The 26,091-nt window shown below is 41.4% G+C and overlaps 2 protein-coding genes across 9 annotated transcripts in view; one reads left to right on the top strand and one right to left on the bottom strand.

Moving 5' to 3' along the window:
- LOC117233223 (E3 ubiquitin-protein ligase MYCBP2-like) overlaps positions 1-26,091 on the bottom strand; it is a 257,237-nt gene that overhangs the window by 5,198 nt on the left and 225,948 nt on the right. Inside the window, exons 21-32 of one of the 7 annotated variants that reach the window (XM_033493332.1) lie at positions 5,490-5,712; positions 4,997-5,341; positions 4,696-4,902; positions 4,383-4,588; positions 4,159-4,309; positions 3,724-4,081; positions 3,471-3,651; positions 3,207-3,412; positions 2,724-2,789; positions 2,255-2,344; positions 1,686-1,915; positions 79-1,605 (exon numbers count right to left, since the gene is read on the bottom strand). In XM_033493332.1, the coding sequence (XP_033349223.1) occupies positions 79-1,605; positions 1,686-1,915; positions 2,255-2,344; positions 2,724-2,789; positions 3,207-3,412; positions 3,471-3,651; positions 3,724-4,081; positions 4,159-4,309; positions 4,383-4,588; positions 4,696-4,902; positions 4,997-5,341; positions 5,490-5,712 (3,790 nt within the window). The remainder of the gene's footprint in view (positions 1-78; positions 1,606-1,685; positions 1,916-2,254; positions 2,345-2,723; positions 2,790-3,206; positions 3,413-3,470; positions 3,652-3,723; positions 4,082-4,158; positions 4,310-4,382; positions 4,589-4,695; positions 4,903-4,996; positions 5,342-5,489; positions 5,713-26,091) is intronic. The other 6 variants (XM_033493334.1, XM_033493333.1, XM_033493336.1 and 3 more) reach the window with 6 other exon arrangements.
- The window catches only part of LOC117233226, a 36,628-nt gene that overhangs the window by 3,067 nt on the left and 7,470 nt on the right, over positions 1-26,091 (top strand). Inside the window, exon 1 of one of the 2 annotated variants that reach the window (XM_033493346.1) lies at positions 8,578-9,373. The exons of the other annotated variant lie outside the window; for it this stretch is intronic. Within the exon in view, the coding sequence (XP_033349237.1) occupies positions 9,167-9,373 (207 nt within the window). The 5' untranslated portion in view covers positions 8,578-9,166. Of the gene's footprint in view, positions 1-8,577; positions 9,374-26,091 lie in introns of those variants that run through there. 2 annotated transcript variants of the gene reach the window in all.

Below are 26,091 nucleotides of genomic sequence, written 5' to 3'. Positions count from 1 at the left end.
ATACAATAGTATATAAATACAGTCAAGAGTTAACAAGTCCTCAAACAAAGTTGGATAAAAAAATAGAAAATTTCTTACCCTTCCGTCCGTAGTATTAGCCATGACATTGCTCCCATCATACGCTGTTTGGTGTCCATTTTGGCGTCTTAAAGTCTCCTCGTAATATTTCTCATCGTGACTCTGCGAATGATGAAGCCCTAAAGCTTGCAAACACTGAAACGGTCCAGTCGGTGGGAATGGTCCAGCTGCTTCCGGAGGGCTGTAATTTTCTGCCACAGACGACAATGTCTGGGAAGGCCGTCTCTCCTGTTTTGGAATATTTAATCCGGACGCGCTAGCCAAGTCTAAGAGAAACATAGCATTGTTCTTCATGATTATATGTGTCTCAGTTGCACTAGGGCTACTAATTGGCGATATGATCTTGATAGAACCATTTTTTTTCTTCGTCATTCCAGTCAAAAACTTTTTTGCGAGCTTAAGTTTTCGGGCTCGTAGATATTTATCGCGACACGTATCACAGATGAGATACCACGAACTTCCACCAATTCCACCTTCACCACAATTCCCCGCCCAACCGATGCAGTAGTTCCCTCCGCTGTTGTAGCCTTTTCCTCCTGCGTGCCATCCGCAACCGGGATGCATCATCTTCATGTGATACGTCACAGGATGAGGAAACATCAGACCACATAATTCGCACATTGTTTCTCGTTCTATTCCTCCTAATATTTCAGGTCCATTTCCTCTGCCAACTGGTTTCCATTCTTTCTTCTTTCTACTGCTTTTCTTTTCACGTTCCTTGACTTTATCTTCCCGTGGTCGCTTTTCTGGTCGTTTCCCCAGTTTCATTGTTTGCATCTGTGATATCGGACTTGGCAATACCGAGCGTTGTTCTATTGTCTGAAGGCAATTGGTACTAAGTTCCTCCCACAAGAACACAAGGCTCTTCAGTGCCGGTGGTAATACCGTGACCGTTTGCAATTCTGGCAAAGAATCCAACTTTCCACTTTCTTGTACTTCTTCTTTAATGACTGTCTTCTGCTTCTTTCTATTTCTATTTGCATTAGCATTCGCGGCAGACCGTGTTAAAGCTTCTACAGTGCTCGGTTGTATATACAAGTAGTTTCCAGCGTTGATCACTTCGACGGAATGTCTTTGTCTGGCTTTCTGTTCCTGCTTCTGTTTATCCGTCGATTGTATCACTGTTTGCCTGGTCACAACAAGTGCGCCCTGCTTCGGTAAACTAGGATGAAACTTAAGAAAACTGGCGCAAGCCATTGCATCGTGCACGATTCCTTCGTGCCAGAGGAACGCTGCAAATACCGCTCTCAAACATTCGGCCACGGATGGACTGATGGCATCTTTCACCTTATCTTTACTTAAATTCAATGGTCTACTCGTGTTTATACTTTGTTGAATATTAGTTGGAGACATGGTACGTTTCGTTCTGCTTTTCACTACTTTAGTGTGATCTCTTCTGACTAATTTCACTCCTTCTTTTGGTCCAGTAGAACCTATACTAAAGTGACCTTTCATAGCTGTAGTCGCGCTCTCAGGACTCGTTTGCGTTTGCGCTTGGGAAACTTTCTTTGGACTTACTTGAGAGTCCTTGAACAAAAACAAACATCCATAATCTTTATCGTACCGTGGTCTTTATATGGATAGTAAACATATGTTTGTTTACTTACTCCGCCTTCTTGTTTTGGAGTATCAGGTGGACTGGCTATACTACCCTCGGATCTCATGTGTAAAGAACTACAACTCGGGCTTGGGGAGAGGTCGCGAGTATTGGCAGTTGTGCTAACAGCACTTGGAGATTGCGAAGGATCCCTTGTTAAACTACTGACCAAGGCACTTGTGTCGCTTTGTGTTGATCCCCGTCGCTGTGACGTTATACTGTCTATCAGCCCACCAGAAACTTTAAAAAAAAAGACGAAGTCTTCGTAGACGAGAATTTTAGCTTTTTCAAAAATGTAAAACTAATAAGTTTTTCCTCTAGCAAGGATATCGTTATCTCACCTTGCTTTTCAGAAACTATAGACATAACAAAAATATGTAACAGATTTGATATAACATTCGCATAAAACTTCGTGCAATGTAACTTCGTGCGACTTTGTCGTGAAATGAATGAAAGAGCAATGAATTTATCTGAATAATGTATTATATGCGATCATGATTCGAAAAGTAATCGTTTCAATGCGACTAAACTTATGTTAGTGTAAAGTTATAGAGTATTAACGCGTGTTGTTATCCTTACCTAACGGGGAGGGACCGACACTTCGGGGGGAGCCACACAGCACAGGGCTGCTGCTAATACTATCTCCCCCTCCTATCAAACTTCTCCCACCTGACAAGTTTTTTATTAGTTGTAGAATTCATATGTAGCGTGTTATGATTTATTGCTAAACTAGGGTCTCTGTGTATTTTATTAATGTGCATTATTCGATTCTCTATCTTGAAAAGGGGTAAAAGTGTACTTGTACGTGCAACAATTGGTCAGTTTTATCTTATATATTAATCAACATACTGTAATTTGCGTGCATTTAAATCATATAATGTTCGTACATCAATAAAAAGAGAAGTCTACGGTGCTATTATGTGTTTCTTTCAATAAAAATATGTAATTGGTGTTCGAAGTAATACATGTACCGAACAACATTAAACACTATACGCTATTGTTAACTGTACAGATTGAGGGTTATGTCGAGTAGGAAAGGAGCGAGTACCTGGTGCATGAGTAGCAGGAGGGAAGAGGCAATTACCAGAACCAACTGGCTGCCGACTGGACCCAGCTAAGAGCAACATTACTATTTTGTTATAACTAATCCGAGATAAAGATCTGTATATATTTATATCCTAAAGTCGTTTGTTCATTGACTAGAATAGTATTAATCGGAGAAAGGTGTGACTTATTCAAACTTAATGGTTTCATCTAATCATCATCCATTTCACGGAATAAAATAAAAAATATCTGTGAGACGATATACATAATCTTACAAGTAGCAGTTTCGGGTCTCTCAGCTTCTGAAATGTTTCCCTCCTCAGACCAGTTACGATGCCAAAAGTGTGAAGTAAGACACACGCATGAATGTATGAGATTAACAATGATATTATCAGTTAAAAAAAAGAAAAGAATAGTAGATGTAAACTGATAATATATTTGTCGTATAGCAGAGATTCGTTTTGTCTTGTAAATAGTGTATACGTACCAGGTATTGGAACCGGGCTAGAGGACGGGCTGTGAAATCTTGGTGACCCACCTTGGGGATTCTTTGGCGACGAACTTCTTGATAATCTCCTCGGTGTCTCCGGTGGCGTAGGTCCATTACCGTTGGCTCTACTTTCTCCAATAGCTTTCACCAGTTCCTTCACGGATACTCCGACGAATTCAGAGAAGTCTCTACAAATGCCAAAACTATATAACGAAACTAATCTAACTGCACGTGCCTGGTCTTTCGTTTGGTTTAACTCACCTGCCAGGTGAGCTTCTTTTCTCCCCATGATATTTGTCATCGCCTCTCAACCACTTTTGTAGGACGCTCAATTTCCCACCGCCCCCTTCTCTCTCCCTCTCCTTCACCACCCTTTCCTTAGAATGTGGCTTGGAAAACTTTGGCGAAACATCCGTTTTCTCCGGGGTAAATCTATCACCTCCTAAGGTGTACAATGAAAAATAGATAATATAATACATTACGTACGATGAAGCGCATTGCCTTTACGCAATACCTGGTGAATCGTGTTGATTGTATGGACCAAAAACGAATGGATTTGTATTACTACCCTCTCCAGATTCTGCTGTACCTGGTGTTAGATTTTGAGCGGTGAAATTGAAGCCCTCATGACTCACAGAAGGCACGCAGAACTCGAAGCCTTTCTGATTGGGCAACTCGGACGGATCTGCTACCACGGGTTTCTTTTCCACTGGGTCGGTTACGAAGTCTTGCTCGATCTTCATGTAAGTTATACCATGTTTGCTGACAGCGAGAGACCAGGCTTCACTCTCGGCTACTCGACCTTTCCGAAAGCAGTACTTCCGCATCGATTCGTCGTCCATGCGTACCCAAGTACCTTCGCTATTGACAAACTGCAGGAAACATCGTTTAGTCAAATATTTAAGAAATTTTTATTATATTAGCATAACAAAATAATATTAAGACGTACGTATTCTTGAACGGTCACCGTGTTACCAAGAGCTAGCTTTCCTACCGGCATAGCATTTAATCCTGGCCTACTTCTGATGTTATGGCCGGAAGCACCGCACTTTACGACGACCATATTCCTACCACCGACGAACGCTACCGTCTTCCTTTTGCTAAAACGAACAATTACGTTACGAAATCAAGTTGAACAATGATAAACAAATAGATACTCGTTGATTCCCATACTCGTCAACTATTTCGGGTCTTTTCCGTAAAATAGTTTCCTTGATTACTTGATCCAAAATTGATTTAGGCTCTTCGACGGGAAGAAGCAACGTTTTTCCCAAGTGCTGATTGTATTGCAGACACCAAGCTTCCAGATGACTGTTGTTACAATATTCCTTTATCGTCTCCGCGTTTAGTCGTAGCCAAACACCATCGTCGTTATGAATCTACGGAAATAGTATAACAAGCCACAGAGAGATAGAACGTTTTAATAAAGGTCTAAGTATAACCTTCGAGGAAATTGAAACTCCGCGAAGGAAGCAGAATTGCATACTTCGTCTATGAAGGCTATGGTATCATTAACCAAAACGATGCCAATTTGCTCGCTTTGAAGAGACGGATGCGCTCTGATCCTTAAGCCAGCGCTATTCTTTGCCACGAATTTTCTTAATCTACTCGGCTGATGCTGCGGCTTCTTCACGATGTTTTGAGTCGGTGGTTGCATACCCCGAGGAGATTCCTTTACTTCTACTTTGTATTTCTGCAAAAAAAAAAAAAAAAAAAAATATTACAAAATGATTCACGAACAATTTTATGGAATTCAATACGACAAAATTTAAAGGGATAATATTTACATCTTCCATGTTGTATCCATCAACTGTGATCATAAGAGAATACCATCCTACTGACGACGGTGTCCACGTTGCGCTGTAACTCCCATCGCTATTAGGTCTAACTAGCATGCTTTCGCTTGTTCTTTTTATAGTCGGTGACATAAACCTTAACTCCTCGAAGGAATAGTTTTGATAGGCTTTCATGACTGTAATCGCGTAGAAGCAAGTCTTGTTATTTATCGTGACTTCGTACGGTACATCCAATGGTGGCTGTGGGTGACCACCGAAGGTCATTGGGTCATATTGGGAAACTTGCTCGGAATCTCCTAAATCCTTCTTGTCTATAGGTACTGCCTTTACTTCGACCTAGAAAATTACGAATGGAAGCAATTTCGGTTAGTACTAAATAATACCACGCAATTATACAGTACTAAATAATATCCACGCAGTTATCGAATGCCTCTAAAATTAGAGAAGTAATTTATGGTAGAACAGAGAATAGTTATCGTAATACCTTCAAATTGGATACATGAACAACATCTCCGTACTGGTCTCTGGTGAATATGGTAACTATGGCAGGGCATCCGCACTTCATTTCGTCCTTGGAGTAAAGTGCCTCGCATTTCGAGGGATCTACGAAACTGTCTGGCTGTAACCATCTTGCCAAACGACCTCCGCTGGTGCCAGTCGAGCAAGATACGAAGTCTCGTAGAAAGAGTCGTTCGTTCGAGTGACCACTGCGGGCAAAGAAGATTCTCCAGTTACTTTACTTTATCAGACAAAACTCTACAAAACCTGCTTAACACAGATGAAGCAAGGTAATAAATTAAGAAATTTTCACGAAGAATAATTTTAATATCTGTCATCAGTGCAATTTTTTCTCTGAAAAATTTTAATCTTTCATTTAAAAAAACCTAAAAGTAACTCTATTTTCTCGATTTTTATACATATATGTACTTAAATTCCACGTTATTCAGTTACGCAATCGACATGTCACGAAGTTGAAATCGTGAAAGTCGAAGTCTCACGAGCATTTTCGTAGGTTAAAAAGCAGTCTCGAACGAGGTCACAATCATCACAGGTAGCCGTCTCGTTAGAACGAGTTTCCAAGTTGCGATGCCCCTAATTGGTGCTCCGTTTCGCGAATCTCGTCTGGGTAGAACACGAGCAGAGGACGATGCTCCTCTGGCAGCCAGACAATCGCTGTTTTCCCCTAGCGAGACATCGTCGGACTCATCCCTAATAAGCCGCAATCACGTCGCAATTCTGTCCACTGTGGATCGCCCGCTGCGACGTGTCCGCTACCTATACGCTATCACTGCTTCTACCGATTTTGTTCTCAACGAGCTACGAGAACTACTTCTTCGAAAGCCTCGTACTCGGTTACTTTCGAACAAGCATGCGGCCAAACCGGTATCCGCCGACAGTCACCGCGGATTTAATCGGAACATGGCTCGGCAAAGAAATTACATTCGCACCGAGTAGTATTGTATATCTCCAACTCATTCCCGTGAATCTCTAAATTTTGAACAGAGTTTCTAAAGTATTTGATATTATATGTTTGAACGATCTAATTACGATTTAAAGGCGATTAATTTAAATAGAAATATTTTTCATATGATTTTAGAAACATTGTAGAAACATGAGATTAAATATGACAAATTTTTACAATTTTCGTTTATTAGGTATATTTTTATATATGACGTAAATAACTCGATGGCATTTTTAAAAGTCTTACACATACAACACATATTCTTGCCACGCAACCACATTTTTTGAAGAACCATATCGAAGCCTATGTATGCATGGTTTCAACCAGTCTTTGCTTGCTATCTTAACATAAACATCTACTCAATTCACATTTCACATTTCCACGCTCATTTAAAATTACGTTTCTGCAACATTAAACTACAATTTTTATGGAATTAGAAGAAATGATTACAACTGAAAAAGTGATCTGATCGAGACTCAAAGGCAGAAGACTTTCACGTATCTTTAGAAATATTAAACCCCCATTTCCCAATAGGAATTCTTCAATTGGAATTAGAAAAACGATGCCGTGTATTAAATAATCCCACCTCTGTCACGATGGAATTCGACAGAAGTAATATTAGAGAAAATTCATCCGTCATAAATGTCGATATGTATTCGCTGACACTCGAATCGTGGAATATCCTTGACGTAGATCTCGTTTTACCGATCCACGACGAGTAATGTGAGACGGAAGAAGATCGATGGAAGGAACGTGAAACGAAATCGAACAGCGAGGAGCCACTGGCATCCAAGAGGATCGTCGGTTGAAATTGGGAGGGCGGCTTTAAGGTCGTCCCGATGTGACGTATGGTCAGCACGTGGTCATTTGGGAAATGGCCACTTCGACTGGCGTCAGGTGCTTCCTGGTTTGAGAAGAGCGTTATGAATGAATGGACGTTTCGCATGTGTGATGCGGACACGACGGGACGCCAACGAGCCCGAAGTTGCACGGACACGCGCAATTTCTCATGGGAAATTAAATGGCCAGGCCTTTTGCTCATAAAGCGAAGAGCTACGATGGCATGGCGCTTTAGGGAAACGCTATCTACCATGAAAAGAGACGTGGCTATGAAGAGACGCTTCCAACCTCGTCTCGTTTTCACGCTGCGCATTTTGCGTTAGGTTTCGAGTTTTCTGCGAACAGGCCAGAGAAAACGCGTAATTCGACTTTCAGTGCTTCCATGGCTCATCTATTTTTCCTCTTTGGCCATTTCTGCACGAATATCACGAGCCATATGAGCGTAGCTTAGATTAGAGGCTCAGTTAAGACTTGAAAATCTCGGAACAAAATGATGTATAAATCTCAAATTGTTTAAAAGTTCTCGATGTCTTTCTTCCTCTAATATTTCTTGATAACCATCATAAACAACGGCCAAATTGTCCTACTTCAAACCGAGTGGATATAACTGACCTTACGAGCGAAGTTTAGACTAGATTATTGGAACTTGAAAATTTTAAAGTTAACGAAGTAAAGCTTGATACGATAATTTTTAAAATCCTCATTCTACATTTTTATATAACACGAAGTTCATATTTCCTGGTATTGCTAATTTTGTCTTTCTACTTCAAACCGATCAAAATAACACATACCACAGAAAGCGTATTCTAACACAGGAGAAAAGGAACAAATGAGGAAAGAGCAATAAAAAAAATACAACCTGATATCAATCGCTCGTCAACAAGTACAATTGCTCTCCCACGAACATAACTTGCTTGGCAAACCGCACACAAACACGTGTTACGTAAAGCACGGTCACGAGGATCCGTGATTCGCGATAGACAAAGCTGTTTGGCCGTAACTTGGTCAAGGTCAACCCTTGGAAGGCAGAAAGTCCGGTGACCCTGCGACCTGCACGAAAACCGGTGTCCCGATCCTACGAGCGAGCCAAGCCCTTCTCTCTTCGTCACGTCCCGAACAGGAGGAACCTCGTCGAACCGGCGTCGAACAGTGCGCCCCTCCGGCCACTCGAACACGCTTCGTAGCCTGGCTTTTATCTTTTCAAAGACCGAAGAGGGAGAGTAACGCAAGAGAGCGAACCAAGGCAAGGAATACGGTTCTTGGTGGGGAGGAGACACTGATCGTGCATGCCACCGACCACAGTTTGAAAGCAACCTCCGTCATGATCGCGTCAGCTGGCTTCTAGTTGCCCCACCTCATCGGAAACAAGCCGTCCGCGCGCGTGTTTGGATTAGCTCGCGGCGGGTATCCGCTCGAGCAGTTTTCCGTCCACTTCTGATCTCCCTGTCCTCGAGCGCGTTCCGGATCACTCGACAGAAATCCTGTTCCGAAAGGATACAGGGATAGGCGCGATCGATGCCTTTCTAGAGTCTAAAATCCAACGATCCGTGGTATTTGCCCTGACCTTTGTTCGTATCGCAGCATTAAAGCATCAAGCAGGGTGTGTCTATAAGAAGTTTTCTTTACAAGGAAAGTTTTCAAGTGTTCGATCAATCGAGACAGATGTAACCGACTTCGAAAAAGAGAAAGAGGGGTCGAGGAAGATCCAGATCGATGAAAGTGTGCCTTGCGTACGAGTAACGGTGTGCTGTAAACGATGTGAGGAAGATCTTCGCACAAGAGAATCGAAGGCGATCGATCGCGGTCGTTGAACAACGCGGCCTTTTGTTCCCTCGGAGGATCGTCTTGGATCAACGAAGATGAGCGGCAGAAGAAGAGTGTTTAGTGCCCTGAATGGGCTAAAGTGTGATCGTGCTATCGTATGGTCGGTGTTTTTGTGGTGTCTAGTATTTCTGCTTGGTAACGTGGAGAGTGCACCGCCCGGAATATGCGCGATGGACGAGTGCAACTGTACCGTCAAGGCACACCGTTGGGTTAACGTCAAGTGTGTCTTCTCCAACGATCAGGTGAATGAAACAAACAAGTACCCTCTTCGTGACTAACCTGCGATGCACGCGATGCAGATATCCTCAACGAAGATACCATCGTCACGATGTTATACGTCCCGATTCACGTTGCGTGTAGATATCTCTGTCGCTGAAATTCATGTTACACGTAGATATCTTTGTCGCTAAAATTCACAACCGCCATGATAACGATGCTGGAAACGTGCGACGCAAATGCGCGCCCGATGACTAACTCTCGGCTTCCAACTTCGCGCTCTGCGCGCTATAACTTATTGTTAGCATCTCCCGTATATACGATCTTTCTTGCGCGATCTAAAAATGGAATCTTTTCGCGGTTCCACGGTCTAGCTAAATAGTACGTTTACTCTTGCTATAGTGTCAAAACTCAAGCAGCTTCTTGTTCTTGAGAACAAAGGTTTCTTTCAAAATATTAGAAACACGTGTATCTCGTACACTTGAACTTCAACCTTAATCAGTTAACTTCTTATCTTTTGACAACATTCGATAGATAGGTTCCGAAGATATTTGTCTTGAGCTTAGAACATTTTCGAAATCTAATTTAAACTCGAATTTAACCGTAGTCTAACTAAAATTTGGCCTAACCTAAACCAAATTCAATATATAACATAACCGCAAACTCAGACCCAACCTCACCTGCACACTCGATGCTGTGATTTACTGTTTTGTAAATGTATGCTACGCCACGTGCAGTAACTCTTGTAACGAACGTAACTTTCCAACCGGATGTTTTCTAAACTTAAACTCGGTATTTCTGGATTTTATTCTTTAAAATTAAATCACATGCTATTAGAAAATATGCAAATCGAAAAAACGTTTTCCAAATGTCTTACAAACGAAGTTTTAAATCATCCTTCGAATTACCAAATCTCTGCATTTTCCTCCCAAAATAAGTCGATACTGTACTCATAGTACAATTTCTGCCAAACGATTACTATTTCTAATTTAACCGTAAATTATTGAAAATCGTTACTATCCAGCATTGACGACAGTCGATGGTGAAAGTTTCTAAAAAGACAGTGTGGATCGCGCTCCATTGCAGGAATTAGCATACAAATCATTGGTCCGTGAATATGGCGGGAATCACATAGTAACGTGCACATGGGAAACTCGAAGGCATAACGGTCTGTACAGGCGTCTCCTATGAGCACATTTTGGCGCATTATACATATCCGGAGTCCCACTTGCCGTTCCCGTTGTCAGCCTCGCTTGGCTGGATGCAGTCCAAGCGATCCACCGACCAGCAGTGGCACGGTACTCGTTGCGAGCCAACCAGGCTCGTTCTCTCACCTTCAGCTTCAAGCTGGGACTTCCGCAAGAAACTTGGAATCGAGTTAGAACGGATGCACCGGCTGCTAACCGGATAACAAATTGCTATTGTTGTTGGCCCGCGTTCTGATACGATGAAAACGCGATGTTTTCTATCGGCGATCAAAACCGTCAACTCAAAAATGGAATTATCAGCAAGAAGCAAATGGCTCGCGAAAAGTTTCGAACCGATGCTTCTAGGAAATGGAAATGCTGAACAACGTAAAATTCAATCTTACTGATTAGGTGTTATACGGTGGCTCGCGAAAGTACTTGAACGTTTAACCATAGAAAACTTTTATGCGCTTTTACAAGATTTTTTGAAACTTCATTAGCACCGTAACGAGGCATGTTTGTCAAGACCATATCTGTTAAACCAATTGAGAAATACATATATAGAAATTATAAAATGAATTATATAGGAATTACAGAATGTATGTAGAAATTATAATTCATAGAAGGTACATATCTACAAGTATTCGAATACTTTCGAATGCCACTGTGTATATGTAGTATAACTGTTTCACTTCTCAGATGATCTTATTCTGAAGTTGCCAATGGTACGTATCGAAAGAAGATCGTACTTAGATGGTAATAACGCGTCGCGTAATTGATGGTCTTGATTTCTATGGTTGATAGCCGGGTTAAGTATCGATGCACGCTACGCTTCTTGACTGTGAACTGGGTTCCTCATTATTGCCTATCGGTATTTCGATCAGAGTAACGCACGGCAATGCAAGGATAACCAGTTCTACATAACGTTTGCAATGCAGAAATTTATTCATGGTCCGTTAGCGATTTCTTAGATGTAGTTGAATTCATAAACGATGCTAAAACTCCTTACAGTTCTACGTATCGAAGTTCTTCGTTAAAAACTCTTGATACGAGATTGAAATATCGGTATGTTGCTATTTTGTACTTCTGTTATCATCGAAGTATAGTTTCTCTGTGAAGTGGCTGCCGAGTCGACTATGTATAGTACGATTGAAAGTAATTTCTGTCGATCCGACAAACGCCTGACGCGACACTCGTAGGCGTGACACGCATTGCAATGTATACCGGGTGTCTCGAATCAAAGAATAGAGGAACGATCGACGATTCATTTTTTCTTTGTCGCAAGTATCGTAAACCTGGTTTTAGTTCAATGACATCATTCGTCCGCGATGGCCGCCGATAAAATTTACTTGTTAATCGAATCAGATCCAGCCACGACGTCACTTATCGTTCCAGCGTAGTTAATTCTATTTACAGACCCAGTACGGTTATTTGCGTTAAATGCCCGTCAGGCTTTCTTTAATCGTGGGCTTTCGATTATGATAGTCAGTTGAATGAGATACCAATGGCGTTGCAAGCAACGGTTACATCACGATAGCGTTAAGTTGACAATTGCAATTGCGATTTAGTCCCCGTGGACTCAAATTGTATTCTTCCACGATCAATCGAAATTACTTTATCGTGGAAGAGTCAAAGATAAGATAAATCTATCTTAGGCAACACGTAGGTACCAAACTATTCGTATACATATCTTATTCATCAAATCGTTACGTCAATGCGATCGATAATCGTATTCCTGTTGAATATTAAGCGTCGATCGTCTCGTCAGAATTCTCGATTCTCGTGCGATAGCGAGAAACCGATTGGAACACTTCCTCGACAACGCACGCGGAGTCGAGCACGTCCGTCATTCCCATCTGAACAGTTAAACGCCACGCCGGTTCGAGGAACCTCGTGGCACGAACCTCGTGTTTATACATTCAGAGAGGCACCGGAGCCGAAGGGCAAACCCGTGTAGATCGACGCGATAGGTCCCACGAAATCGTTTGCTGGTGCGTTCGCCTAAACCGAGCGTGGCTTCCGCCGCGCGCAACTTCCGGCCGAAGGGTTAACCAAGCTCTGCAAGTCGGCGGTCGTACGAGGAACGAAGAGAGACCGCCCTGTATAACATGTTGTCGTCGATTCCATCACATTTCTCCGCGTCTGACCGGCGTCATTGTTCTCCCATCAGCCCCGTAAACAGTTTGATCTTCCTACTGGTTCGTAGTTGGATTCGAAAAATCGGTGATTAACCTTATCGCCGACCGTCGGGGAGAGGACGTTGACCGCAAATTGCTGTAGCGCAACGATTCCAGTTATAGAGCATAGGCGTGTGCCATGCCGTGTTGGGTTATGCTGTTTTCCTTGATAAACGGGCAGCGTGTCGCAAATTCAATTGCTGGCCGATATCAATGGCCTGATCAGGACCGGCGTACTCGTCAATTAATAACGAGGTCAACGCGTGCCGCCGATTAATTTCATCCAACTTTCCTGGCTTTCGAACGATACGATACGATAACGATTGTGCACAGTTATGATCGTACAAGCAAGGCAAATAAAGCTGGCGATCGGATAGAACGAGCGTGCAGTCGTGCGAACGATAAAAGCAGCCAGTTACAACGGAAGCGAACGTTCCCCGGTTATAAGCGCGAGGCTGCGTATATGTACATGTATATGTGTATGTACAATGTATACAGGAGAATAATACAAGAGAATAATACATTCGACCAGTTAGTTCGTCGTCTAATTATCTGATCCAATTATCGTTCGGACGATTTCTGAAAATGGGGCGATCGTGACCTATAGACCGGACCACGGATTTCAACTAAACGACGACAATAACGACAGTTCGTGCGTTCACGAGAGCTGGTCGCACCTCTGCGAGGTCTTTCATACCCGCGCCGTCGGTCGTCCAACGCGGTCGTTGGATTAATAAATTGACGGTTCACGGGGTGTCAGAGGGAGAGAGGCAGGTCGCGGTGGGAATTTCATGCGCACAAAACGGACCACGCGATGGCGAGAGAACACCGCGTCGAACCTCGCCTCTGACTGCTGCCCAATCCTTGCTCCGGCTCAATTTATTCACAATAGGCTCTTTCAACGAATTACACTTCGGTCCACGACGAATCTCTGGGTGTTACCGAGCGGCTGACGCGTAATCATGCGGGTGCGTTGTGTGGTGCGATGACGGGGCGCGGAGGGGAAAAATTATGGGTGTCGTTTATCGTCCGGACGGCGCTCACCCCGTACGCGGCCACGTTTTCCCATTTGAACCGGCTACAACCCGTTTCTTTCTCTTTTTTGTGTCTCTTCTCTTTCACAGTGCTCCATTTATCGCTCGGTGAAGACTCGATAAGAGTCAGCCTCCTTCTGGAATTCGTTATCGAACATCGCGGATAATCCAGCGTCGACATTTTTGACTTTCGAGAAGAAACTAGGAGAATATTGAACCTATTACCATAGATAAAGCTTCTTGCAATAAATATCACCCATTATCTATGAAGGGCTGCTGTAACGAGAGACGATAAATCAACCTTCAGACTCTATCGAACGTTAATCAATCTCTTCGTTTCGAAACAATTTCTTAAACAAACTTTCACCCCTTATTTCCTATTCCACGATCGAATACCGCATAGTATTCAAGCGAAGTAACGATCTTCCGTGTCTCGACGTGACTCTGCCTTCATCTTGTGTGCGTCATCGCAATTGAAGCCCACGGAAATCCTTGGCGGAGCTTGACGCTGGATCTAAGCTGGTTAACGCACCAGATAACTTCGATAACCCAATAAACCGCATGGATCGAGATTGCAGCGTACGCAGCGCATTATCAACCAGGGCGACGATGCGTTCGTGTATCCCCAGCGGGCAGATAAATTATTTTAGGACAGTCCTCGGTACACAATACGTGCACGCGCATCTGGCCCGATTGCGGTTTGCCTGCTTTGTCTGGAGAATTCGCTCGGGGGCGTAGATATAGCCGACATCCTGCTTCGTTCATTCCCGACGATAATTCTCTGTAACACCCCGCGAGCACACTCGAGTTATCGCGATTGGCCACACGTGCGAAGTGGCCCGCTTACTCCATCTCTCTCTCACTCTCTCTCACTGCTGCTCCTGTTCTTGTCTCTTCGTATGCAATTCGTCGCGTACACATTTACAAAATCGCGCAAGAATTATTCATGAGGTATGTCGACGTCTAAAACAGTAATGAGACGATTTGGAAGATTTTTGATTGATCATAGTTCGAAGTGTCCTTTAATCCTCGGCTTCAGATTTAATACAAATAGTACTATAATTCATATGATTTTTTTATACGTTTTATTCCTCACCAGAATACATGATTTATAGAATAGTATGTTTCACATAACGAGATATAGATTACTGCTTTACAATTCCGAGAAGAGATTCAATAATTGCTGAGATCATTTGTCGATCGTTGAAACACGCGATCTTGTCGAGATCTAAACGTGGCTTCGTGAAAGGAAATGTCGCAATCGAAACGTCACACTAGACATATGCGTGTTGACCGAGTCTCTCGTACCACGGCTAAAGTTCCCCACGTTTAACCAGTCGATTCGTAACAGTTTGTGTAAACAGAAGTTTCTGTAAATTACTCGGTGATATACACCGAAACATTTTCGAATGAACGATATATCGATAATTTTCAGTTTCTCCAACACAGCCATAAGTTGGAATACTTTGCCAGCTTCTCTATTGTCCCATAAAGCAGATATATCACCATCTTTATATTCTAAACTTTCTTCATAATTTAAGTACGAAGTGCCGACATCATAGCAGGTGTCGCGCAAAATAATGTCACAGTAACTATAACGTATAACCTTCTCCCTTACGTTATTACGTTCATGGCGAGTGCTCATCTACAGCAGGTAACCAGTTTATATTTTAAATATATCTCGTGTCTTAAATACGAAACGTTGGCACGTTCTCAGGTGCTATGGATGGCACTGGCACGTGGCTAGCTCAGAAGAGACGTTTAAGAAAAGTTGAGGAACACTGATGAGCACGTTATTACGCTCATCTTTCTTTTTTTCTGAATATTATCCAAGTTACGTATCCTCGGAGGAAACTGGACTAATAACGGGCTTATTGTTTCGAGTTCTCAGCTGCAACCACGATGACCTTGTCAGACCCATGGCGACGTAGGTCGACCGTGTCCAGACCCAAGTTTTTTCTGTGTCTATTCCCGCATTTCCGTCTTGAATGCCGCGTTTCTCAAGTTTTCCACGGAAATAAAAATTCGTTCCGGGCTCAGTTTACCAAGGAAATGCATGAGAATTGCATTTGTATCACTCTGTCTGTCGTGATTTTATCGTACACGATCTCGTTTTACAGCTTCCTTCCGAACGTAACTATTGTTGAAATGCTCGCATAAATCTTATTGCAAAAAATAGTTTAATAGTCTTGGATGTTATCGCGTTAAATGTCTAATTTGAGAGATTATCAGGATTGAAAATTAGTTGCAGTTAGACTGAAACGTCGTTGATTCGAAGGCAAAGCTGCTGACAGACGTATTATCCAAGTAGATTTAACTTTGGAACGGTACTCGACGTTTTCGAGTGTCTCAAGTAGTTCACAATCTACGACGCTATTCATGATTTTAGGTGTCGCTTACGAACTACTGCGATACGCTTGTCAGAAGCATCATATAGTTATGTTACACATTTGCTATTAATACAATTAACAGCAAGCAATATACACGAATAATATTCTATTAGAGAGTCGTAAAATTCAAATGATACTTGCTAAATTGCAGAAGAAAAAAATTGTCATTATAAATTATATTAATAACGATATTACCCCATCAAGGATCAGCGATTGCATTAAGCATTTCATTTGTAATTTTGTTTCAATTAATTCATAAAAAATAATTCTACTTTAAAGTATTATCTATATTTCTCCAAAAGTTAACATTAGAAAATCACGATGCATTCGAGATCTTATGGCAACAAAGAGACGCTGTTGTGTCAATCCATCGAAGAGGAGCAGTTAGGTCCGTAGTGAAGGCTGGATGCTCGAACAATTAATCGAATTATGCGTGGACGAGAGGACACGCCATATAATGGCGGGGGATCCGCGTATCTCTCAGTTTCGTGTGCCGGGCGACCCCACACGGATAGGGGAAAAGTAATTTCGTGCGCGGGTAGAAGGAGCGGCGGCGCATACACCATCATTCCACGAATTAACTTCCGGCATTCCTATGACGAGCACGGCGCTGCAAGCTCCGCGAAATTCATGGGACACGATATCGCGGGGGTGCACACTTTGGCGCCCTTAGCTGCACTACACGCGTGTACAAGCGTAATGCAGTGGTTTTGCGGCCCCGCTCTTGCGGTCTGCCCGCTAACGATGTTATGAAATAATACCGCTGTGGATAGAATTTAAAATCTTCCCACTTCTGGTTTTCCAAATCTGACTAATTGCATTTCGAGTACTTTGGATTATTTTCTTTCTTTTCTATTTTAGCACTTGAAAAACAAGCGCCATGCATAGGCTCACAAAGTGAAACAGAAAAGATTACGAAGCATCTGAAAACTTGTAAATACTATTTGTGAATATATTTCTTCTTTTACACCTAATATTTTGAAATTGTACTAGCACTGCAATGAGATCTAACTATCGTGATTATATCGGTAAAATTTGAAATGAATTTGGAAATGTATATAGAAATTACGAGGATTAGCAACGAAGAATCGTTGAAAGATTTGGATAAAACTTTTTCTCGCGAAGAAGAAATAGCTGAGGCTCGTTTAAGTTGCTAGGATTTTTGAAAGAACTTGATAAACGCAATAACGTCATATAATTTCTACGACGAAAGCACGCGGCATCGAGCACACGAAGAGAGTTGCTTGCAAGTTGATCCATCGATCGGACATTGAACCTCGACTACCTGGCGTCTCGTGTTCACGAGTCTCTCGTTTCGTACGTGCATCGTCTCGCAACATGATTCGAAGTGAACAAGAGGCAGAAGCACGCTAGCCGATCCGATCTACAGGCATCATTATCGGTTAACACCTTCGAATCATCTTCGAAAACCTATCTCGTATTCCATGTAATTCCAAAGGCTTACGCAACGTTAGCGTGGTTTCGTTAAACGAGTAGGCTGACTCGAGTACGTCAGGTTTGAAACGGAAGTTGCTCGACACACTTTGCGGCAGATTCTTTCTTCCAAGTAAAAGTCACGTTGTTTGTGTCGCCTTGTAGACTTTTTATCTCCTACATTTCGATGGAATTCGTTGCTCCATTTTGATTACATAAATTTACTAGGAATCTTTTTCTTCTTGTCTTTTCTTTTTATGTTTAACCTAGAAGGCATCGTGCCTGATTTGAGAAAAGGAAATGAGAGAGAGAAGAAGGGATGTGACGAATTTTATAGATGTTTTATACGTCTATTAAAGGGGTACATCGACTTAACCTTCCTTAATTGTTCATTTTTTGTATTCATTTTTGTATTTCACAATGAATACGTCAGCCTATCACAGGGAAATATTTATATACTGTTAAACAATATGTTGTGTTTAATAATTATAAATTATATCTACTTTCATGTAATTAGTTTTCACATATTCATATTGCTTTCATATAAAAATTGCTTCTATGGTATAGATTAAAGTCATTATATCCCTCAAATGAACCATACCAATTGGAATTTGTAAATCGTAGGGATAACAGTTTTGGGAGTATATATATATTGAAAATGTATATTGATAATTGGCGAAATAAAGATCAGATCTCGACTTTTACAAAATGCATTTCATACTTGTGAAATATTCCGCACCAATAGGTATTATTTGTAAACGAGCGAAGCTTAATGAATTGGAAAAACATTGGCTGTAACAATTTCACGGATGATGCTACCGATTCGATGCATGGAACGTGAAAATCGCGTGATTCTCGCTCGAACAATTTTTATCATTTTTCCCCTTGCTGTTCTCTTACATTTCCATTTGATAAATATTAAATCATGGAGCGTACATCTACATATAATACAGTTACGAGGATTAAATTTCCAAAGACATTCAGAGAGCGATTAACAAATAATGCAAGGTACGCGTCATGTTCTCAGCAGCAACGCGTTAAACGACGAAAACTAAAAGACCTCATTACTGTCGCGCCATTTTACGAATTCATCAGAGATTAATAACCTCGGGAAGTACGCGGTGGGAATTTTAAAATTGTTTTCGAAGTTTAAACCGCGTAACTGGTTTCCAAGAGCTAACAGCCTCGAGAGTTTCGTGCGATGGTGAACTTTCCTTACCGTACGATACTGTGTTTTATTTTTTAAATATGCTTCGATGATTGTAATGACTCTCCCTTCCTGCATCTACTGGAATTTTAAATTCGCCGTAGCTTCCGGTAACAGTAACCAGATCCCTTTTGCGGTTTCGTCGAGCGTTCGTTCGGTTGCAACTGTGTCAAGTAACGATCCTCCAACGCGACTTCGAGCACTTTACAAAGAGAAACTTTCGACATCTCGACGAAGGATTTACCGAGAAGTCGAACACTCGAACCCTGACTTCTTCGTTGTTGCTTCTACGACCGTGCAATTGCCAGAAGATCCTTTTCTGTTTCCTAGTTATTTCCACTCTTCTGTTCTGCCTTCCTTATCAACCTCGCTGATACTTCGCTTTTCTCTTTTCCACTCTTTTCTGTTCTACGTCACCTGAATCCTTCTCTTGCAATGTTTTTTGTTAGCTTCTTTCTCTCTCTTTACTTCTCTTTATGTTTCGTACTGCAATTCTAGTTCTTCTCATTCTTCGTCAACCTTTTCTATTTGCCTTCCTTCTTCTACCTCCTCCGTAGAATACAAACCTAATTTTCTTTTATACGCTGCTTCGAAAGGACGTTTATCGACTTCGATATACTGCTCGACGTTTTAAAATTTTCTTTCCTAAATAACATTTTCTAAATTGAGAAAGGCGTAGTCTGTCGTAAAGATGATAAAACACGTGTATAAGGAAAAACTTCGATAGTGTGATTATTCGCCTTGTGTTTTAAATCATTTAGATAACGTTGTTATTTTTATTATTAAGAACCGTGTATTTCAGTGTAAATGTTAAGACACGTGAAATGCGTGGCTTCGTCAGACGAAAAAATACGTAGGAGAACAAAGTTCTCTTAAAGTGTCGTTATGGTGCGTGATAAGACGAGAAGAATGCATTTCACCGGAAGTAGGCTTATAAGGTATATAGTTGCGGATTTTTATGCAAATTTATATTATCCTGAATATAACTTAAAGGGAAAGTAAATATTAAAATGAGCACTACACTTTGGACATTTTATATATCGTTTACATATTATATGTATTCCGTGAATTTTTCTACGTTATATACTTTTTATAAATGCATAAACATCTACTATTTATTTATAACCATTTTGTTCTCCGAATTTTATATTCCGATCTTTTTCCATTGAAAAACCATTCCACTGATGAATCATTGAAGAAGAATTGCTTAGAGTTCACACTTAAGGGACACTGTCCTCTGTCTCGTGATATATATACTGAATATGATCCAGATGAAAACAGTCGACCAAATTATGGATATTACTTAGTAAATAGTGTCATCGATTGCTATTGTTAACTTCCTCAACGAAGGCACCTGCAACACGTCGGATAGAGTTAGCCGAATTTCGAATAACTCGATTACGATTGTCTCAGGCTGAATTACAACTACAAAACACTGACTATCCTCGACGAGAAGAGAGGGTCTGTTACTAGGTCTGTTCCTAGGTTTCTTCAATTAGCCTCTGTACTCGCCGCCAAGTTCGTCACCGAGCGGAAACTTTCGAAAGTTTCATTGTTCTTAAAGCGACTCGACTTCTCTGTTCCCGATCCTATTGTCATCGCAGATCAACTCGAATTTCCATCATAAGAGAAACAACGTACGGCTAACAAGTTTTTTTAGCGATGGAAACCCTTAAAAAAGTACGGTCCGCAAGTAATAAACTTGCGGCGTAAAACACGAGAAGCATATTACCGCTTATCGTCGTTTCACGTTGGAACAGTTTTTGATAAAAAGCCAAATCTGATTTAGGCCTCAATTATCCCCTCGGTGAAAACTTGTATTTTCAAATTCTATGCGATACATCGTCTTTGTGATCTTATCATTTGGTAGAGTATTTTTAAAAATACAGTCCGAATTTCAACATAGTCGAAAACCACGTAACTCAAGCTCTACATCTGTCGAATTTAACACCATTTCCACGCACGTAAATTGAGAAAGGAATAAAGAAAAAAGGAAGCAAGGGGAAAGACACAAGTACTGTTCACGTAACTCAGGCGGATTTAGCATTCAAGAACGAGCGTACAGTACCTTCTGCTCCTGTGAACGAGAAAAAATTGATTCGTACTGTCAGTTGCTGTCCGTGGATCGTACATAAAATCAAGCTACGAAGCGTTAGTTCTCGCTGGGCTGGAAGCGCACGTTATAATCCACGGGAACGCCATTGTCGGTCGTTCTTCAATTTCGATTCAGCCGGCGGATCGCCGATAGTTCGTGACTAGACGCCTTAAAATGCCAGCCAGTTGCGGCGGCGCTTTGCTCTCCGGCATTCGCGACACGCTCCTCGATACTGCTTAATTATTTATCTTCTCGATCGAGTATTTCTTCAACCGTATAATTTGGGGGTCGACGGTACTTCGAAACGCGGCTCGAAGTGCTTCGAACGCCTTCTGCTGGAAGCTCGATTCGAACTGGGCGTATTCTCGTAGTACAGATGCCTCGACGACGTTGCCAACAAACGTTCGCGTTTCCGACATAATTTCTCTCTCGTAATTTATACCGTCGCGCTTACCTTTCTTGTTTGTATCCGTAAATTTCTACGGAGATTGTAAATTTCCGCCCTTGCTTTCTCGCACGATGAAATCTTTTACGGCAAAGAATCATATCCGCGTGCTTCCATTTTTCCACAGTCTAGAGTGGTTTTAGCGATCAAAAGCTTCGTTTCGACGAAGTCGCGGTTGTCTTTCAACAACGCGGCTTTAATTCACTTCTGCTTTAATTTATCTCCGCAATTTATGAGACTTTGTTTAACGCCGTATACACGTTCCTATCTATCCGCGGTGGCCTATTTTTCCATGGCAAATAACGCCGGTTACGAGCTCCGAGCAAAGTCTGCTTAATCGCAAATTTAATTGATGGTTCGTTTGTTTCCCCGTTTACGTTCGCTGTGGATTTCGTCGTGATCTCGCGAGCACACCGTGCATTCGCCACCGTCTTAAATCGTTTATTTACCCTCAGGCAGCGAGCCACCCTTGTATAGTTTCAACTCGCACAGATTCCTTCCTCGCCTCCTCAGGGGCCAAGATCTTGGGAGACTCTGACTTCTCTTTCGTTTGTTTACCTTCTTCTCAGTCATCGCTTCTGGCGGCTAGTTCTCGTACGCAGCTCCTCCTTAACCTCCCCTTAAACGACGACATCGCGTTGTCGCGTCTATAGCTATCGCTTCACGACAGAAACCTTCGAAACGCGAAAACCCTACGGGTTAAGGGTAACATCATCCCTTTTGTCGCTTATGACCCGACTAAATTCGATTATTTCGCTAAGATTTCCTCACCACTGCTCTTCATTCCCCTATTGAAACTGTACACCGTACGCTAGGCATCCTTTTAAGAATTTTTTTTTTTTTCAAACACAGCGTACTGACGTTGCATGCTTCTCTAGTCTATCGATAACGTGCTGACGAATTTTCGACTTTTTCTTAGTTATGTTGCACGGTATATAGCTATGTAAGGGTATGTTAATGGGAAGTAAGTTTTGAGGTAATTAAGGCAATTTGGTAGTTTATTTAACATTAACATTTCACAGACAGATTGTGTCGTCGATGATCCTCTGCATTTTTCGTTTTTGAACTTTTCACCTAGGTTGTGTGAAAAATATGTTTATCTATAAAGATAAACAAGTCTGTCCCATAGCTTGTTAAATATTTTTAATATTCTCTTGAATTTCGTGAAAAATAATTCTCATCTAATGATAAAGTAAGAATCTGCCATCGTTTTCAAAATTTGATATTATCCTCCTCTTGCATGAAGCAATTTAACGTTCTAGAATCCATACCGAAGATGCCACAATTAATTGAACGATGTAGAGACGATTACGACGGCGGAGTTTAAGAGCCGTTCATAATTCGACCGCTCCTCTTTGTGTTGGCAACTAGGTGCAGAAATAGCCGACGTTATCCCTGTTCCATCTTTTGAGTCAGCGTGCGAAATGGCACGAATTTTAAGAGCGGTCTTAGTCATTCATCGAGCGTAGAGAAATGCACGGGTGTCCTCGTGTATCTCTCGACTTACGCAGGGAACTGCTAGGAAGAGTTTTCCCTCCTTTTGGTGGCCCCGTTCTTCTCTTTATTTCGGAGAACGTCCCAGCTGTTCCCGTGCGATGCACCGAGCCTGACGTCACCGATGCACCCGTGAAGACACTCCGAGTCAACCATCATACATTACGGGGAATCGTGTTTATAAACTTCCAACTTTCTTTGGTTTCTTTCCTCGAGTAGAAGTGATGAAATTTTAATGACATCAACGGAATAATGGCGTGGACATTAAAATTCAGCAACAGAATAGATTTTAGTATTCTTAGCGGAACGTAATTGAGAAGATCTTTAAAAAAAGGAAAGACCTATAGGTGTTATTGGTAGTCTTGTTGATATTACTACAGGTCTCTATCGTCGATTGTGATTTTAAGTATTTGCATTTAATCGTACATTTTAACTCTTAAAAGCATCGCCCCTTTGATTCCATAATTAATTAAGTTGTAAATTTATTGAATTATTTATAGTGATAAACGACAAACGTTATTTTATGAAAAATAACAATGGACTAATTATAATCCTCAGCAGAGTGTATTTTTTAGTCAAATAGTTGAGTTATTGCGGAATTTTTAATTATTTGGCAAATAGGAAAAGAACAAAGTTCTCTAACAGCTATTATAATTGCAAGATGCAAACATGGTTAACATTTTCCAATGCTATTCCGTTTTATTAACAAACTGAAGAACTTCCTTTTTAATAAACTCGTGATAGTTCGTTTATTTTGTTTAGGTAATTTTTTTCAAGATTCTACCAACATTGAAAATTCGAATTTGAAACTTTAGTGTCTTCGGAGAGTGTCATAATCAATTTAGGATTTTATTTCATTACTTCTGAGAGTAGATGATAGCATGAAATCATCATAATGCGGTAACATCGAGGATTCCAGGGCATCCAAGGGAGATGAAATGGATAAAACGAATCACGATAAAACGGTTTACACGAGTAGTGGCTTGCGGTGCACACGGTGCTTATAATGTGAAGATTGCAGTAATAAGCGAAACAGAAGGTAATTCGACGGTTCCGTTTCGAGTTCATTTCTTAATGGAGTGACGGGTCAGGAGTGGTCAGCAGGAAGTAATTGCAGTCGCATCGCCGCACCCTGTCCTCGATCATTTCTCGTCACGCGATCGGCTTCATCTTTCACGTAAAGTGTAATGTCAGTATGATTTCATGCAGGTTCGTTCACTTGATCTGAATTTCTTCCGCTTTGCGTTTCGCTTTCCGTGAAAGAAAATCAAACACAACCGCGATACTTCCCTGGAGCCTACAGTCTTGCTATCAGATTCTTGATACTCTAAACAAGATTTTTGCGTGATATATTTTCTTAGATTTCATTTTTCTCGGAAGATCGTCAATCCTTTGTATGGTATTGCGTTCTTCATAATAAACGTAATTAAGAGACATTTATATGCTGTTATGTTTAAACATACGTGTTGAAATATTTATCAAGAATAATACTTAGCCCCGATTTAAGACAACTCCTTATATCATAGGAAAAATTACAAATAGAATAAAAGAAGTGACGGCAGTCCATTTCAAACACATCTATAAAGTTTCTTAATATAAAGGCACGATATAAAAATCGAAATCGCAGGAGAAGCGACAGTAAAACAATTCAACTTCTTCGAAACTATCTTTTTACCAACATCAAAACTACTCCATTATATGAAGACCCAACTACTTAATTCTGATACACATTTGTCTTAATCCATCCACAAACTTCCTCTATTTATTTAAATATGTATTTCTCGCTCAAACACCATGTCCACGAGTTTCCACGAAGTAGAAGTGGCGTCCCACTACTTCATAGTAACACGCGTACTCCTCTAATCAGGCTTCACAATCGAGAAACAAGTTTCGAGTAGTAATTTCAAGCGACTTGCAGACACACTAGCCGCATTGTTCTCGCGGCAGATTCTCTGACACCGTTCCCATTCCTTCGCTTGTTTCGCGTCCCGGTTCGCCCGGTCTAATTAACATTCGCGTGGGCGTTAATCCGCGCAACGAGCGTGTCGACGCGCGACAACTCGTTTCTACAAGACGTCTGATCGACGCGAGCCTTTTCCACCTGACCTCCGCCAATGCACGAGTTCAAGGTGAGCCTCGCACGGTGGAAAATTGTGACGGAGAATTGCAATAGAAATCGACGACGCGACGAGAAAAACAGATGGCGGATATGTGTTACAACGATTTAACCGTGTCGCAAGAGACGAGATCGCGAGCGTGTGGATTAAAAGCAGAGACAGAGGAGCGACTATGTGAATCATCGGTTCACTGGTGAACGCATGGAACATGGTAGCTGCGATCATTCCAGTTGCTGTCTCAGAACCGAGGAAAACTCGGGATACTTGTTGCGACACTTTGTGGTTTCGATGTTATGCGTCAGGATAATTGCAGAATTTAAATGGGAAACGATGTAGAGGCTAGAATAATTTATTTTAACCTTCAAGATTCTTTTTAATTTCTAGGATAATTTATTTTCATTTTCAGGCATTTTTATAAGCTTGAGAAAGTAAAAGACGATCTTTTTAGAAGAAAAGAATGTGAATTTTATGCTGAAGGCAGACGTAAATCTTAAATGTAAAATGCTACGATAATTTACGTATAGCTTTTAAAGCTAGTTACTGGAAAGTAGAGTTTAAAGTCGTAGATATCTTATTTATACTATACTTTTTCTTCTTTATTCTAAATATTAACAATGATTTCTTAAGTTGAATCAGGGTAAGAGGGAAGTAATATTTTTAATGTACAAGTAGGAAGTGAAACATCGAAGTTTAAGTCTTCGTTAAAATGTTTTAAAGCAGCATTTGACGTGGTTTTCCACAAAGAAAGGCCGAAGCCTAGGGCTCGATGAGAATTTTTAGTGCAACCAGATGGCCGCGTGATTTACCAGAGCCGTGACAGAACAACAATTATTTAATTATCTCCTGCACAGGCTTTCCATGGAAGAATATCGTATTTCTTTCCGGTAGGCCACGAAACGCATTACAATGAATCAAGACGTCGCTAGGAGAAATCACTTGGGCTGCTTACTCTCCAATGGATGTTGTGATATCTCGCGAACCAAAATATCCTCAGATAACGAATTTAGCTGCGCCACGAAGGTAAAAGGGGCAGGCCTTCCTCCGAAACTCGCAGAGAAACGAAATGCGAGGATACGTACCGAGAATAGCGCGACGAGAAAGATAAACAAATTGTCGGAAATTCCGATCCGAAAAAGAGGAAGTTCCACCGTGAAAGTAGCAGAA

This window comes from Bombus vosnesenskii, unplaced genomic scaffold, assembly GCF_011952255.1.
Source record: "Bombus vosnesenskii isolate JDL3184/JDL3185 unplaced genomic scaffold, Bvos_JDL3184-5_v1.1 scf7180000013295, whole genome shotgun sequence".
Classification (NCBI taxonomy): Eukaryota; Metazoa; Arthropoda; class Insecta; order Hymenoptera; family Apidae; genus Bombus; species Bombus vosnesenskii.
Note: the sequence above shows the minus strand (reverse complement) of the source record. Positions and strands in the feature narration are given on the sequence as shown.